Raw genomic sequence first — 17878 nt, 5'->3', positions numbered from 1 at the left:
CTTTAATGTGAATGAATGTTTTTGTTACCTTAAGCGAATTCAAATCGTGAAGTTGTATATTCGAGTAATCAAACTTGAATGATTTATTGTTAAAAAAATACACAAAAAGTAAAAATATTCCCTTTTATTCACATTTTTAAGCAAAATTTTATTATTTCCGTCTTTTCACTATACGTCAGCTCAAAACTCTAAAAATTGTAAGAATGCCGCACTACATTTTATACGATTTATGGTATAGAGCTGCAGCCATTCCGCGACTTTCATTATTTAATTTTGAAAGTTGTCGCCTTACCCTTGGTGGGTATTTATTGTTTGCAGACGGGTTATTTATACTTAAAAGAATTATGGGAAATTTTTATTTGTTCCACATATCTTTAGAATAATGCATATTTTTAAAAACATTAGCGGTAAAATAACATAAAACTTAAAATAGGCAATAAAATCATATTTTTATTTACAACTTTTTGCATATAGCAGGTTGAAAAGAAATTCTTTAGCAATTATGTGACTTTTTACAGTCTTTTAACTGCATCAAAGATTTCCCTTGGTATCTTGCCAGACTGCATGGATTCCACCAGATTGTTGCTATTTGCACCGAGCTGTTGCAACTCCTTTGCTTTTAGCATCTGTTTGATCACACCAATCTCTCTTCGCAATTTCCTTTCCTGGACATCTGTGGTAGAGTGCACACTTTCGAATGTGTCTTTGTTGTCAATGATAGCTCTGACAGGAATGGCGCCTTCTTTGCCCAACAGCTGTTCAAGTGTCCATTTGAATGCAATGGCAGCATCGAGACCTTTTGTCAAGCTAATAGCTTCAGCTGCCAGTGTAGATGTGACAACTCTGTCAATTTTATTTGCTCTCCAGTCAATGGGAGCACACCTTCCATCTTCTGGTCTAACCAAGAACAACACATATCCTTGCGTGCTATCCGTTCCACCATTCAGATTTCCATATGAAGCATCCGTAAACAGCCAGATTTCTGACTTGCTTATATCACCCATGTTTGAAAATCAAAGAACTGCCTCATTTTTCTTCAGATTGACCAATGAAGTCTTAGCATACTTCAGATCAGCAACAGTACCCCCTTTAAAATGGGTTGAACATGCAATCATATTGAAAGATAAGTCTGGACGGGTGGATCTTACTGTCCAATTCAATTGTCCTGTCATCTTCCTTAGTAAGGATAGTTCCTCGAAAGTCATATCCGCCTTTGTCTGCTTCATCCTCTGTGGATCCAATACTGGAATAGATATTCCCTCCACATACTCAGATTGGTCTAGGGTTACACCATTCTTGTCTTGGTTTAATTGGAAACCGGTATACATGAAACTCCCACGCTCTGACTTGCCTACCATAAAGGTGTTCAAAATCTGTGGTAGTATAGTGTTGTGAAAGTATTCTCCTCCCGCATTCAAAAAATCATCCACATGAAGCCCAACTAGTGCCTCTAACTCATCATCCTTCATCAGGAAGAATAATCCAGAGTCATAAGTACACTTCTCAAATCCAAGCTTAGTGAGTACATCTTCTACTCTCGTATACCATTGTCTGCTGGCATCTCTTAAGCCGTATAGACATTTGTTCAGGAGCCACAAGACATCAATTACATTAGCTTCCTTTGGAGGCTTGACATAGACTTTCCTTTCTAGGCGGGTACCTTGAAGAAAGGCGCTCTTTACGTCAACTGTTTCTATAGTCCATCCTTTGGCAGATGCAATTGTCAACAGAATCCTTAAAGAGTACTTCTGCATTGTTGGAGATTCTTTTGGATGCTCATCCTCTTCTTGAAATCCCCGAGCTGTTAGTCTTGCTTTTATCTCCTTTCCTTTCATTGTCAGCACCCAGGTTGTTGTAATCCTGCTCTGACCATCGTCTTTGACTTCTTGGTAAGTATCAAAATCCTTTAGCTTTTGTAGTTCCACTTCTTTGGCTGCGAGACATTCTGGAGAGTCTTTCATTTCTCTTGGCATCATAACTGCCAACACTTCCTCATGCACCCAGGTTGCAAGAATTTGCTCCTCATCTAGTTTCACTAGATTTTCATTAGCTTCAGCTGTTGTCTCTTTTCCATTATCTAATCTTATGTCATATACTTCTTCTTGCTCTTCTGCTGTAGATTGGATTTCTCTTCGCACTTCTTGCCTTGCAAAATCAGCAGAAAATTGCTTGCCTGAGTCCAGTTGTACATTATACCAATGCTTGTACTTTCCAACCTTCTTGCCTGCTTGACCAAGCACAACTCCTCTCTCCCATTTTCCGTTCTCCTTTAGTTCAATCCTCTGATTTGGTTTGAACTTTTCTGGACTTGCCAGTGGTTGTACTTGCTCATTTTCATTTGTCGGTGTCGTGCCTTCACTATTCGTGATCTCCGTCCTATCTGGATCTTCATTAGCTTCTTCTTCCTGGTCCTGTTCTTCATTGGCTTCTTCTCTTGCTTCTTGGAAGGCCTCCGGTTCTTCATCAGATGATTCGTCCATCTTGAATGGCTTCCGGTCCTCCACTACTTTAGATTTCTCTTCTAAAGTTTTGCCTCTCTTTATCTTCTCAAATTGCTCTTCCTCGTCTTTTAGCCTTTCAGAAAGAGTCTGGCCTGCCGGCCATAACCTGTTTGCACTTACTCTGACATAGCTTGATGAAGTTCTGATTCCAATCACCTTCCCATCTTGAAAAATGACCTTAGCTGGCCCCAGCCACTTGTCATCCTTCTCTCTCTTGTAATAAACAAGCTCTCCCTGTTTATAATCTCTGTTGACTGCTCTCATCTTCAATCTAAGAGCTAATTTCAGCTTCTCACATTTCTCTGCCTTGGCAAAAGCTGCTCTTGTTCCATGAATGGCCTTTATGTTCTCAATCAGAGCCCTACTTGTGGGTTCCACTTGGGAGGCCGGGATTGGATCTGTCATAATACTTGGCAACCTTGGAGCTCTACCAAATGTAAGCTCAAATGCGTTATACCCATAGACATTCGTTAATGAGTTCTTAACTGCACAGGCCCAAGCAATAACTTGCTCTAGTGGCATCTCTGGATAATCTCGTTCCAAACATTGTCCTACATTGTCAGTAGTGTAATGGTTCTTTTCCTGGTGACCATTTTGCCACGGACTGTACGCGGCAGTCGTGGCATGATAAATGTTAAGCATAGCACATGCTTCCTTTATCGCTTCATTTACAAATTCACCTCCATTGTCTGTCAGTATTATGTCAGGTGCTGTGAAGTAACGAATCCAGTCGGAGAACAACTTGGCTACAATTGTCTCTGGTTTCTTATTTGTGATCACTGAGCCCACTGTATATCTTGTAAACATGTCCACAAAGTATAGAACATAGTGCTTGTCATCCCATTTCTTCAAATCCATTGTCAGAATATGATTGAAATCCTTTGCCATTGGTAAACTAACTGCTGGTTTGTCTGGGTTACGTTTCCTAAGAATACACCCTTCACAACCATCAATTATTTTGTCAATCATGGCACTGAACTTTGGATCCCATTGCTCAGCTGACTTCAACAGATTCACAAACACTTTCTTCGGCCTGTGGCCAAACTGCTTATGCAGTTTCTGCAGAAGCTTCAGCTGTGATTCTTCATTCTCTTTCAGCATATTCACTGAGTATATTTCTTGCATAAGCATGGTGTCTTGATGTTCGTTGTCACCAAACAGGTTGAGAATAAAGTGTCCTGCAGATGTTGTGTCTACTCTTATTGGTTTTCCATTTACTGTAGCTGTGTCATCTGCCATGTTCAATGTAATACCTAGCTGCTTCATATGAGTTTTGGACATGAGCAATGGAATGTCACTGTTGATTACATCAACTTCAATGAGATGGCGTTCTCCTGCTACTATGATGGGAATTGTATACGCTTGCATTGTTGGCAATATACCTTGATTTCCGAATTGAAAGGTTTTTCTACTCTTATACGGTCCTTTAATTTGTTTTCTTAGCTCACCGGGAACAGATGACAGGAAAATATCCATCCATTTCTTTCCAGCCACGGATGCCGTGCAACAAGAATCTAGCGCTGCACAATTAATTGATTCCGCTGTAAATCTGCTTAGCTCTTCTTTGTTGGTTGTAAATAGTACTTTTTCAAGCTGATCTGGCTGGTTGTCATCATTATCATCCTCTGGCTCTGGTATGATGTTTTCAAACTGTGAAAGAAGGGCATCTTCTTCATCGGAATTTTGTGTTTGTATCAAAAACACCTTTCCCTTTTTGTGATTCATGCTATTTGCGCTATTTTGCGTGTTATTCCCGCTATTTCCGCTATTTTGAGCTTTCTTGTAGTCGGGACAATCCCTCTGGAAGTGTCTGTATGAACCACAATATTTACATTTTAGCGGTTTACCAGTTGCAGGATTTATTTGATTAACGCCGGCATCCCTGTTATTGGGAACATTACGTGCGCCATTATGCGTTCCGTTGGACGACTACTTTCGCGCATTATAATTATTGTTGTTATTATAATTATTTGTGTAATTCTTTTTATATGAATTATTCTTTTGCCATGTAGCGAAAGCTTCCTGGTGGTCCGCCAAAAAAGCGTCAACGCTTGATTTTTCGGGTTCACCGCTGCAAATATTGCCAAGGCTATCTGACAACATTTCTTTAATTTTTCGCTTTACGGCCGCGTACATCGTCCCTTTTCCCGCTTCCTTTTCGATATCTATAACGGCTTTTACTAGAGTAGCCTGTGTATGATCGAGTTTAGCCGCTACGGCTACAATAAATGCGCTGCACGTATCGGTAAATGTTATACCAGATTGCTTACATTTGTTGTAATACCTCTCATGTTCTTTCAGATAATCTAAGATTGTCTGTCCTTGTCTTCTTCTGTAATTAAATATTTTCTCAAATGCCTCTAATTCGTCTATCCTTGTCTCTTTGCCTATGTGTCCGTCAAGGAAGTCTAAGACTTTGTCCACACCTTGTGCATCACCTATTAGTGACTCTACAGGGTGGACATTAAAGAGATCGGTCTGTATTAGATTACCGAAAGTGATAGATTCGTCAGGGACCGCGTATGCCAACATCGCCCCTTGCTTCTCGGGCTTATAGTCGGTAATTCCCCTCCAAAGTAAAACATTGTTCTTATAAGCTTCATAAGTTTGAAAATTATTCAGGTTCGGCGCATCCGCCCCTACCTTACAGGTTTCCGCCATTTTTGCTTGTCTATCCGGGGTTTTTGCACACCTCTTTACAGGTTTTTAAAAACAATCCTTACTAGCACACTACTTTTTATTGTAGTCGTTATTGTTGCGCTACTTGACACCTGACTATAGACCTTTATTTATTAAGGATAGAAAGGTTGTTATTGCTATGCTACTTATAGCACCAATCAGAAAAAAAAAAAACAACACTAGTTACCTAGCTGCGCTACCTATTCTTTATTATAGGTATTTTTAACAATTGGAAACACACTCTTTACGAGCTCTAATAAGGATATCTTATACTTAGTAACACTATTATTTTTAATTAATAGTTTAGCTCACTGGATAATTGACATAAAGTGTAGGCTCACAAAATACTTGGTTTAGTTCAATTAGTGCCGTAGATCTTTTTCTTATAATTCTCCCTTTATAGAAAATTATAAAAATAAAACGCTCTTGCTACTACTGAAATAACCACCAAGTACCTTATGGATCAGGTCCATTACATGCCTCTGTCACCATACACTTTACTCAAACATCTTCAAGCTATCCAAAGTGATAATAAAAAGTTGAAACCATAAATGCAAACCATAATCAAATAAGACAATAAACAACACAGCATTTAAAACATAATTCAATATAATTTTATTAACATATAAAATTAAACAATAAACAGATAGGCAAACATCATCTTGATTAACCTAAACATACATAAATATATAAATAACAGATATCATTACAGATATTGTGAGAGATTCTCGTATACCGTAGCTTCTATCCAATGAACCCTATAATAATGGATATAGAATATATGGATATTATGAGAGATTCTCGTATACCGTAGCTTCTATCCAATGTAACCCTAAATAATGGATATAGAATATGTGGATATTATGAGAGATTTTTGCATACTCTGATAAAATGTTCTCCCAGCTGGCTAAAATAACGTTACCTCACTTTCTCTTGTCTCACTTTATCTTATCCCCTCCCCTTACTATGGAGGAACGTATCGACCAATATCTGAAGACCATAGCAATCTAAATTGAAGAGAAAAAATCCCATGTCGCAATAGCCCCGTGTTCTATATTCATTATTCAAAGCGACCTTTTTCAGTTCCACCCACTCTTTTTAAAAGCGAAGCTGTTCTATAATTAGGGTCGGTCCGTCCGAGACAGATAGCTTTTTTTTTGTTAATTTAGGCATGTTAGAATTGTCAAATCGATTTCAAACTTTGCATGGTGATTCCTGTAGTAGTTGGGTACGATTTTAAACAAGTTGATCTTTTACTTTTTTAACAACAAATTTTTATGTGATCTAATTATCCTATTGTTCTGATTTTTGGTAAACTGATTCCTGGAATCCTGGGACAACAAATTACAATATTATAAGCAAAGCAACTCTATAATCAAGTCCTAAAATGTAAGTATGTCCATAAACATTATCCTGTATCAAGAAGTTTTTCAACAAATTTACTCACAATTTTGCTTTGTCTCTTATTCATTTATATGCTGATTATTCAGTTCTGACACTATACAAGTGTTAATGTCCGTTTGTCCAACCGTTTCAGAGCTTCGCTTTTATGGATGTTGTCATCCTTTTTATGTCAATAAACCAAAGATTGCATTCGTTTCGTCTGAAGACAAAAAGTCAGAAAAAAATATAAAAAAAAAATTTTGCACCCGGAATCCAAATCCGTTTAGAATTAACCGCCAGTATTTAAGACGATCCGAACCCCGATTTTGTGAAAATGACTCGGATTGTCATCTTTAATAAAACTTTAAATGTGTTAGGTAAATAGTTAGTTAGTCTAAAGTCCAAATTAGTTTTATGTTTCATCTATTCTGTTCTGCGCTTTAATGTTGATGTAAGTCTAGTTTTAATTTTTCCTTATCACTTACCATACACCTTAGACAAATTTAAAGCTTAAGATTTTAGAAAATATCTTTAAACACATCCTCGTATATCTATTAAATTGTATAATCTAGGTATGCGGATGACAACCTGAACCGCGTGGCAGCTGAACTTGATAGCTTTGATGGCAGGAAAGATCCAGAAAGATGCGCAGCTTTGGTTTCAAAGCTGCGCAGCTGCCAAGATAAACTGCTTAATATTTGTAACAAGTAAGTTTACTTACAAGTGCTAGATTTCATAATTATTTATTTAGAATTGATACTATTGAAGTAGTTCTAATTTTTAATTGCAATTAGTTATGCCAAAAGCTTCCTATTTTTATATGTCTAGAAAGGAAATGAGATTTTTTATTATTTTTGTTATAATAAACCTCCCAAAAAAATGTAAATGTTCTTGGAATCGATTATCTCGAAAATAGAGGATTTTCAAAGGCTGGAGTGGATATGTACCTAGAAGTTTCACAAATACATTTCATTTAATTATAAATGAAAATCTTGTTATTCTAGAATGTTAGATGAGCTAGAGGGTCCAGATGGTCGGGCCAATAGGGAATTCAGGGTCAAGTTTCCTGATGAAATTGTTACAGAAAATCTGGGCGGTCAACTCTGGTTTGGAGCTGAGTGTCTTGCTGCAGGTTAATACATTTATTAGATAGATAGATAATGTCGTATAGTTAGATAGACAATGCCAGATAGATAGTTAAATAGACAATTACGGGTAGTATGCAGAAAGATAGATAGATAGATAATCACCGATAGATAGACATTGACAGATATATAGTTGGATAGATACTGACAGCTGTGTAGTTCAATGGATAATTACAGACAGATAGATAGAAATGGATAGATAGATAGACAATAGATAAATAGATAGATAAGTAGCCAATAACAGATAAATTTTAGAAATACATACAATGACAGATTATCATATTTAGTTAGATAGACAATGACAGATATACAGTACGATAGATAATGGCAGATAGATAGTTCGATAGATAATGGCAGATAGAAGATAGTTAGATTGACAATAACAGATTGATACATAGTTTGATATACAATGACAGATAGATAGTTGGATAGACAATGACAGATATAGAATTGAATATTTTAAGTTAAAATGATATTTTCTAGGTTCAAGTATAATGCAGAAAGAATTTGAATCTGCGCAGATGCGCCCCTTAGCCAAAGCTGTAACAAAAACCCTGGAAAAAGTGAGGGGACTTATTAGAGAACAGGTAATTATCTGGGACTCTCACACTAAGTTCGTTCGAGCACTAATCCCCTACCCCCGTATTTTCAATATGTTAAAGTTATTTCCCAACTGCCCTATTCCCTAACCCTTCCTGTAATACCTTTCCTAGACTAACGTTAAAGATTTGCTTCGTCTAAAGAAAATTTTTCTAAATATTTAATTCAAAGAGGACTATCCACGAACGAGAGCACATGATTCTAAGTACCTTCCAGCATTGATCCTAAGTAGGTATTTTCTTTCAAAATATAATAGGTCACTATTAATAATTAATAAATTGACGAAAAAAATTAGGTTTCACCACTTCAATTTGAAGAAAAAGGGGGGGGGGAAAATGTGGTGACTCGTCACACGACATACCAGCAATTTTATTTTGGATGCTACTCCCTTAGTTTTAGAGATAATTGGATGAAATCTTTTGGGCTGGGTCACTAATTACCCCAACTAGTGGTATCTTTAAAAAAAAACGGCGGCGGGACCGCCGCTCCCGCCGTCCGCCGCCATTTTCCGCCGCCACCAAAAAAAATTTTTTTATTGCATTTCTCGCCGAATTAGGCAATTTGGAATCATTTGAGACCATGTTATTTTTTTCAAAAATTTTTCCCCTTACAAGCAACCCTGCGGGGGGACTTAGTCATTTTTTTCAAATTCTCGTTTATGAAGGTATATCTTATATACAGTATGCTACTCCCTTAGTTTTAGAGATAATTGGATGAAATCTTTTGGGCTGGGTCACTAATTACCCCAACTATTGGTATCTTTTAAAAAAAACGGCGGCGAGACCGCCGCTCCCGCCGGCCGCCGCCGTTTTCCGCCGCAACCATAAAAAATTTTTTATTGCATTTCTCGCCGAATTAGGCAATTTGGAATCATTTGAGACCATGTTATTTTTTTCAAAAAATTTTTCCCTTACAAGCACCCCTGCGGGGGGACTTAGTCATTTTTTTCAAATTCTCGTTTATCAAGGTACATCTTAAATTCAGTGCTACTCCTGTGCTTTTAAAGATATTGAAACAAAATCTTTTTAGGTAGGTCAGTAAAAAATTTTTTTTGTAAATATTTAAATAAAAAATGGCGGCGGGACCGCCGCTCCCGCCGTCCGCCGCCGTTTTCCGCCGCCACCAAAAAAAAATTTTATTGCATTTCTCGCCGAATTAGGCAATTTGGAATTATATGAGACCAAGTTATTTTTTTCAAAAATTTCCCCTTACAAGCAACCTTGCTCCCGCCATCCGCCGCCGTCGTTTTCCGCCACCGCCCCCAAAAAATTTGAAAAAATAACATGGTCTCATATGATTCAAAATTGCCTAATTCAGCGAGAAATGCAATAAAAAAAAAATTTTGTGGCGGCGGAAAACGGCGGCGGACGGCGGGAGCGGCGGTGCTGCTGCCGTTTTTTTTTTAAAGATACCAAAACTTGGGGTAATTAGTGACACAATCAAAAAGATTTCATCCAATTATCTCTAAAACTAAAGGAATAGCATACTGTATTTAAGATATACCTTCATAAACGAGAATTTGAAAAAAAATGACTAAGTCCCCCCGCAGGGTTGCTTGTAAGGGGAAAAATTTTTGAAAAAAATAACATGGTCTCAAATGATTCCAAATTGCCTAATTCGGCGAGAAATGCAATAAAAAAAAATTTTTTGGTGGCGGCGGAAAACGGCGGCGGACGGCGGGAGCGGCGGTCCCGCCGCCGTTTTTTTTTAAAGATACCACTAGTTGGGGTAATTAGTGACCCAGCCCAAAAGATTTCATCCAATTATCTCTAAAACTAAGGGAGTAGCATCCAAAATAAAATTGCTGGTATGTCGTGTGACGAGTCACCACATTTTCCCCCCCCCCTTTAAAAATGTCCAGTATTTTTAATCAAAATTCACTCAAACGTTTTGTTGAGTTCAAGGTGTCTTTAATGTCCATGTTGTCAAATTGTAAAAATTAAAAAAAGTCAAAAGCACATTTACTATATCTCATATGTATGTTTACATTAATGCTAATATGGATTAATTTACAATCTATATAACACGAGTATTCGCATATGTATCATCAAATATCCATTTTATTAAAAGAATTAGCTTCATAAAAGTTTTCAAAATCAATTAAAATACCTAAAAAAAACATGGTGAAACATAAATTTTCTCGTCAATACATTAATAATATATGGTGAACTATTATATTATTAAAGAAAATACTTAGGATCAATGCTAGAAGGTACTTAGAATCACGTGCTCTCGTTCGTGGATAGTCCTCTTTCAAATATTTTCTTTCTCTTCAAGTTAATCTTTTTAAGTATCTTATAAGAAACATTATCTAACTTTTAAGGTTACATAATTTTATTAAATAAATTTAATTTGAAAGATCAATATTTGACTAGAAACTACTTGTATAAACATCAGGGATAGGGCGGTGGACGATAAATAAATACCCCCCCAACAAAATTTTTTTTTAAATGTTTGGTACTAAATATTAAGAAGTGGGAAAGGTTAAGATTGTTCTTTCCCTCCCCCAAACTATGAAACCCCCCCCCCCCCTTCCTCAAAGTAAAAGCTTGGACGCCCTCCCTGTTTCCCTGGAAAGAGAAATTTGAAGTGGATTTATAATTGAAAAGATTTAAGATTTATTTGAATTTTATTATTAAATTTATTCCTACAGTTTCATTAAAAAACATTTAAACAGATAAAAAGGAACTTCATAGATTAATCGTTTCCTTTGAAAGAAAGTTAGTAAAACTAGAGAAAAAAAAACAGTTTTCTTGTCGAATCATTTTTATTTGGGAAATATCTTGAGCCAAATGATTAGAAAACGGTTAAATGATTAGATAATTGTATTGACACATAAAAAGAGTTACTAGATTTATTACCCTAGATGTTCAATAAGACACAATAATTGGATTATTCTGTAATAGTCATATATCGCATCGTTTTATAGACAGCTTTCCGCAGGTATTTTTATTTTAATATTCGTGGAAAATTGTTTGTAATACGATGCATACATGATTTTTCAGTATGGATAATTATCGGTTTCGAAGCCATACTGAAAAGAAATAACAAGAAAATTATTTAGTTGCTTCGCTTCTAAAACTATTAATGATATAACTAGACTCAATTGAGGTTAAGTATCTAAATCAAAACTTTTTCTTTACGTAATTAATAATAACAACGTAATCAGACTAATTTTACTAAATGCTTTTCAGAAGCCGAGCTATAGAACCCGTTTATACGCCTGTCCTGAGATGTTTTTCTTAAACTTTTATTACTGCAAGTGGCCATACGGCTGAACGTGCTTCTAATTTTCGTACATCATTATAGCTGGTAACCGATCGAAGTCCTACAAATAATCTGAAATAGCCAATACTTTGTACTACACTGAAATCTCGTGGCACGAATAAATGTACAAAAAAGGCTTTATTTCAGACATGTTTTCTATAAACAGGCACTCCATATGCATTATTAGATCCAAGCTTTTTGTAGCTCTCATATGCCGTCTTATTCAACGTTGTTCAGCCATTTGACAGTTAGCAGCCTTATGAGAATAATCGTTACCAACAATATTTTAATGTGAACTAGATCCGAGGAGAAATCAATAAAGTTTTTAATTTGACGGTGTGGCCGCAATAAACTAATGATAATTTTATTTTTCAGTGCCTATCAGCCACACCCCAATACACAGAACAAATCCACGAAACGCTGAAGATATTTGACCGAATGTTTGCGGAATTTGAGTTCAGTTATGTGTCCTGCATGGTACATGTTAAGACCATAGAAGGTTAGATATTTTCTATATTATATAAAGTAGTAAGGTTTTTAGTGTTTCCATTAAGATCTCGTTAACCACTAACCCGATTAAGTTCTCCTTTCTTGGTAAGCATCACATAGCTTCCACGATGATTTAAGGTTATTTTTTGTTTCTACTCAAAATTCAGAGCTTCTAGATTCGAATGGGAAGTCTTTTATCTTTATAGTTTATATTTTTTTATAAATTGACGAGGATAAAATCAACAGACACACGAGGATAAAATACAGAAAATTAACACAGACATTTCTCATCTTATTAAATTGTCAATGATTAAAAAAATTGTCATTATTATTATGTAATAGAAAATTAATAAGTAACGCATGGGTAATAAATAGTGTACCCATGTTTATTACAAAGTACCTATTAAGCAATAAGCTCCTAGATATTGGAAAGAAAGTAACAAGACATGACAATACAATCCTTAATATAATATTAATATTAAAGTTATTATTTAAGTCGTTTAAAATTGACATGGACATTGTGACTATATTACATTTGTCTAAGGGGAGGGGTTAAAGGGGTGTTTACCTCTTGGCCCTCAAACTATGAAACCCAAAATTTAAAATACATTAGATTACGCCACTTAAACCCCTAAAACCCTTCATTTTACCCGCTTAAAAAAAGCTTATTAGTCCTTGATATAGATGCTACATTTCTATGATAATTTCTTATTGCCACAGGAATCCTATCACTATGTTTGACAATAACATGTTATTTTGTTTCAGAGTATGAAATCCACCAGGACGTGATCTGTCTGTTCTCCGAGACTTTGCAGCGCTCAATCAAGAATAAACTTATCACTCAGGAACTAATACTTCATCAATAATGGATATAAACTATACGTGGATATTATGACTGGAGGGAAACTTGTCGTCAATTTAGCTTGCTAGCATGAAACTCGGTTTTTGGTCAGTTCTTTCATCCAGTAGGAAGGGAATGGGTGAAAGATGGGAATCATTACTTCAGCTCGCTGAAAGTTACACTTTATTAAAGTGCCTAAAAATCTGACGTAAGATCCAAGTAATAATATATCCATTTTAACAATGCATCTCTAGGATGGGCAGGGATCTTTAGGGATAAAGACAATCTCGTAAACTGCTAGCTCAGATTTTTGGTGGAAAAGTTTGGACGCTGCTAGTTTGTAAAACTTTAGTTATGGGACTTTTTATTAAAGTATCCAAATAATTGTTGATTAGTTTGTTCAAACCAGCAAACTTTCCACCAATTCTTATTGAAAGAAGGGGTAATTTTTACCATAATTATGAGTGTAATCAATTTATCGGTCATTGTTTTATCCCTTTATTGTCCTGGTTAGTACAAACTAGAGTTAGTAACAAAAAAATGATGTATTTTGTGTTTCGCCAGGACATGGTGGACCTGTATGATCCCAGCCTTATGTTCGCCATCCCCCGGTTAGCCATAGTAACCGGATTACTCATCTTTCCATCTGGACCACTCAATGTTGACAGAGAATATTCAGATTTCCCGGAACTGTTCAGGCCCTTCAAAAATTTGCTGAGAAAGGTTAGTGAAAGATTTTTTTTATGTATTTTATTTAGTTAATGAAATAGTGCTTTGCGGAACGCTCCTATATAAAATCTTAGATAAAACTGAAGAAGAAATTTTTTTTATAAAGCTAAAGGTAGAAAAGAAAATACTACATACCTTTCTTATGTTTAATCGACCTGGGATCATCAATAGCCTGCATTCCTTCACTTTGTACTTATACACTTGCAGAGCTACTATGTCAAATTGTTGTACTTGATAGATTCATTGAATTGGTAAACTTTTTCCTTGATTTTTCTAATGAGATAATCATAGGAGACTAGACAGAAAGTATAGATATTTTTGTATTTCTGTAGAAGCAAAAGAAACTATGTAAAGAAAGATATTTATTTGGAAGTACACTGTAGTTCTGTAGTTATGAGAGTAAGAGCAATATATCCCAATAAGGTTAACCTTTTTCTATGTCGCAATACTAATCACGCAACCTCCTCCTGGATTAAACTAACACAGCATTTATATTTGGTTATTCTGTTATAATTTAAGTTTTCAATTACTTATTAAGAAATTAAATTATTTTTTAATTAGAACTTCTGTTATGTAATTGTCCTTGCTTATTTTAGATTCGAGAGTTGCTGTGGACGCTGACACCTGCTGAATTCTATGTCCTGGAACGGTTACTGTGTCAGCTGGAGGAACCTGATGACCTCCAGAGGAAACTCCAGGTACAGTTATTTATTCAATTTACTGTGTGAGCTGTCCGAGCCTGATTACCTCCAGAGGAAACTTCAGGTATAGTTATCCATCTAGTTTACTGTGTAAGCTAGAGGAACCTGATGACCTCTAGAGGAAACTCCAGAAATGATTATTTATCCCGGTTATAGTGTGAGCTATAGGAGCCTGATGATCTCAATAGGAAACTCTGTGTATAATTATCTATCCAGGTTAGTAATAGTGAGCCTTCAAGGAATTATCTCATTGTCTAGGATCAACATATGACATGCCCTATAGGCATATCTTACAGATTTTCTATAATGTACGATGCAGAAGGAAATAAACTTTAAAAAGATGTAAAGTATATTTGTATGTACACAGGGGGAGGGATGATGTCATAAATAATGCAGTGATTTTGTATGCAATGTTGCCTCAGTCTGCACTACTTTAGCCAGAAAATATTGCAATTCCTGTTTAAAGTGGTTGCTCTCACAATATAAACATACTTACACATAGCAGAAAATTTAAAAAAGACTCCTAAAATATTTTGTCAATGACAAGAGTTCAAAGGAAACGAAGATAAACAGTGCCACTTTTTCTGTCCAAAATAAGTAATACCAGTCAGACAATCGATTGAACGACCTTTGTCTTTAGTCCTAAACTGTGCAAGATAATGAGTTGGTCCTATATGGCCTAAAGCATTCCAAAACTGTTAGCAGCGGTAGGAACTATTTTTCATCTCACGTTGCCTAATATAAATTTTTTTGTCCGATGAAATTTCTAAATCTTAGTTTGTGGATTTTTGTTTGGTTTGTTAAAACACCCAACGGAAACTTTCAGTAAAATGTAATCATCATAGAAAGGTCTATTTATACACTGCTAGAAATGATGTTAATAATTTTACATGTACACAAACTTTAAGGAAAAGCCAGTACATATTTTGTCTGACCATTCAGATTGATACAAGGAACTATACAATTGGCAAGCTACTAATAAATACAAAAAAGTTTAGCAATCAGAATTTTCGCTGGTGTTATGGGGACTTTTAATGAATTTGATTGGTTTGTTCATTAAGTTAAGTGTCCAAACGTTTCAACCACTAATTGTAATCTACAGAAGTAATAATTATGTGTATCATCATTGAGGATGTACAATACATCAATTCTTCGGTCATTATCTTATCCCTATAGTTCCCTGATTTCAATTATATTTTTAATAAATATGATTGTTTTTTTAGGTGGCCCAAATAGAGCTAGAAGAAAAACAAAGAATTGCTGAAAATATAGAAAAACAGGTAAATTTATTTTTCTTTACAATTTTAATAACGTAGCATGGGTGTATATTCTGCATGTAGCATATTCTTGAATCTTGGCTATTTAATTGATTTTTCCATATTTTCCCCCTCCTTTGGGAAAAATTAGGGGGGGGGGGGTAATGAAATATTTTTTAGCCGGGACAAAATTAATTATGTGCAGAATGTACAGTACACCTCTGTAGCGTAGTTAAACTACACTACTAAATAACTACGCTTATGTCAGAGTACCGTGCACATTAAAGAATATGCAATTTTTTAAACTAACAGCTTTACTAATACTTGACTTGATTTGAAGACCTTAGCAAACATACATTATCAGGGATCCAAGGGTATAAGACAATGGCTGATAAATTAATGTACATCCTTAGTGATGATAAACAATTTCAACTCTTCTGTAGATAAAAATTAGTGGTTGAAATGTTTGGACACTCAACTTAATTAACCTACCATTCAAAATTAACTTTAGTCCCCAAAGTTTTTAAGCCAACAAATAAGAAAATGTTATTATAAAACTTTGGGGACTAGTTTAATAAACAGCTCATTGTCTCCTGTCTCTCTGCATCCTTTTACTGATTGGGGAAAAATTTTCCTTGTTTTTAAACATAATCAATAGAACGGACGATTCTCAGAAGAAAATTGTTTTTGTCATCTTGTTGTTTTATTATTTACCAGACCGTCCAGGGTTTATCCAAAACACAAAAAAAGACATTCGATTTATTCTTAAGACAAGAGTAGGAGAATCTCTTGGCCCGGAATTCTTCAATATGTGAATCATAAGTACAGAAAATCCATGGAGGAAAAGAGGAAATTATTGTTATATACCTTACCAGGATCTTTGAGATTGAGAGGCTACATTGTAAAAGTAAGCGAGTTCCTTCGGTACAGATAGACACACACACAGACATCCTGTTACTTCTATACAAGGATTATTTAAATAACATGTGACATATATAAATAACTATCTATGTTAGGAGAATCAGGCTGCTCTGTTAGACGCTAAGCTCACCTCCCTCTCCAACATTCCCTGCGTCTGTGATACACAACAACAAAAACAACAAGAAACTGATACCTCAAAAGTTGAACCACACTGTGATACTCTGTCCCCGACTCCCATTGGGTCAAGGAAAATAATAAGACTAAAGAAATATAGATTAATATCGGCGTAATTAGTAAGTTAAGTGAGGAAATCATACATAGCTGAAAACCGTCCATATTGATATAACACTTATCTTAAAACTGTAACTACCTACCTATTTATATCTGAGTAAAATCAATCTGTACTTGAGGCTGAAACAAATAAAGATGGGAGGATAACTATTGATTTAAGATATATTCTATTACTTATTATTCTTTGGGTGTAGGACAACTGAAAGCCTTTCAATGCCTGCTTCACCTTCATTAATGGACAACTCCTCAATATTATCATCACAAATCATCTCACCCAATTCAACAACAGCTTCGGAAGATGTTAATAACAGCACCACTGATAAACAAACCGTTGTCGATGACATCATCAATGAATTGCTTTCCGGGGTGGTTGGTATTGACCTAAAGGATCAAGAGCCTGTCAACATTAGTATTGATCGACAACGGCTACCAGAGGAGGCGGTTGGCAGCAGCTGTAGCAGCAGCCAAGAGCTGCGACGGAAGAGCACCGATGGTTCAAGTAGTAGTAGTAGTCGGCGAAGGTAAGCTGTTTTGTGTGTGTGTGTGTATAGCCACTTCATCGGTCTGGTAAGCTAAGTTCAAAGGTAATAGTAAAACGACTGATGTGTTTTGGCCCAAATCTTGACTTTTAGACGTGACTTTTAATCATACTAACAGAGGATCTCTTAAACGGCCGTCCCAACTGTGAAATTTGCTTACAGGGGATCTTTGTTTTACTTTGCCGACGTATAAGGGGGGGGGGTTTTTAATGCAACCATCTCGTAATCAATGATTAAATAGCACTTAGAATTCGAATTTCGATCAGAAATTTTGCATGAATAATCCTTGGTAGGTCTATTTTCCCTAAATCGAACAAAAAGTTGGAAAAGTAACGGCTAACGGCTGGCGGCTCAGCTGTTTTGCCATTTTATTACTATCTTAAGAGCAAAAAAGTCACGAAACCTATCTTCACAAAATACTTTTTCTCACTTAAAAACCTTATCAAACGGTTCTAGACGGTAGCTGTTAGTACTAGAAATTTTAAAATTGGTTATTGCTATCATTTAACATGAATTAAACCAAAAATATGTTTCAA

General features: G+C 35.7%; 1 protein-coding gene across 1 annotated transcript in view; it reads left to right on the top strand.

Annotated features, from left to right (window-relative positions):
• LOC145329810 (lateral signaling target protein 2) overlaps positions 1-17878 on the top strand; it is a 46318-nt gene that overhangs the window by 21445 nt on the left and 6995 nt on the right. Inside the window, exons 3-12 of the mRNA XM_080174215.1 lie at positions 7136-7270; positions 7568-7695; positions 8192-8295; positions 11951-12074; positions 12830-12905; positions 13466-13628; positions 14231-14332; positions 15559-15615; positions 16608-16761; positions 17000-17324. Of these exons, the coding sequence (XP_080030341.1) occupies positions 7136-7270; positions 7568-7695; positions 8192-8295; positions 11951-12074; positions 12830-12905; positions 13466-13628; positions 14231-14332; positions 15559-15615; positions 16608-16761; positions 17000-17324 (1368 nt within the window). The remainder of the gene's footprint in view (positions 1-7135; positions 7271-7567; positions 7696-8191; positions 8296-11950; positions 12075-12829; positions 12906-13465; positions 13629-14230; positions 14333-15558; positions 15616-16607; positions 16762-16999; positions 17325-17878) is intronic.

Source organism: Acartia tonsa, chromosome 10 (assembly GCF_053477335.1).
Source record: "Acartia tonsa isolate MP-2025a chromosome 10, ASM5347733v1, whole genome shotgun sequence".
NCBI classification, from domain to species: Eukaryota; Metazoa; Arthropoda; class Copepoda; order Calanoida; family Acartiidae; genus Acartia; species Acartia tonsa.
Note: the sequence above shows the minus strand (reverse complement) of the source record. Positions and strands in the feature narration are given on the sequence as shown.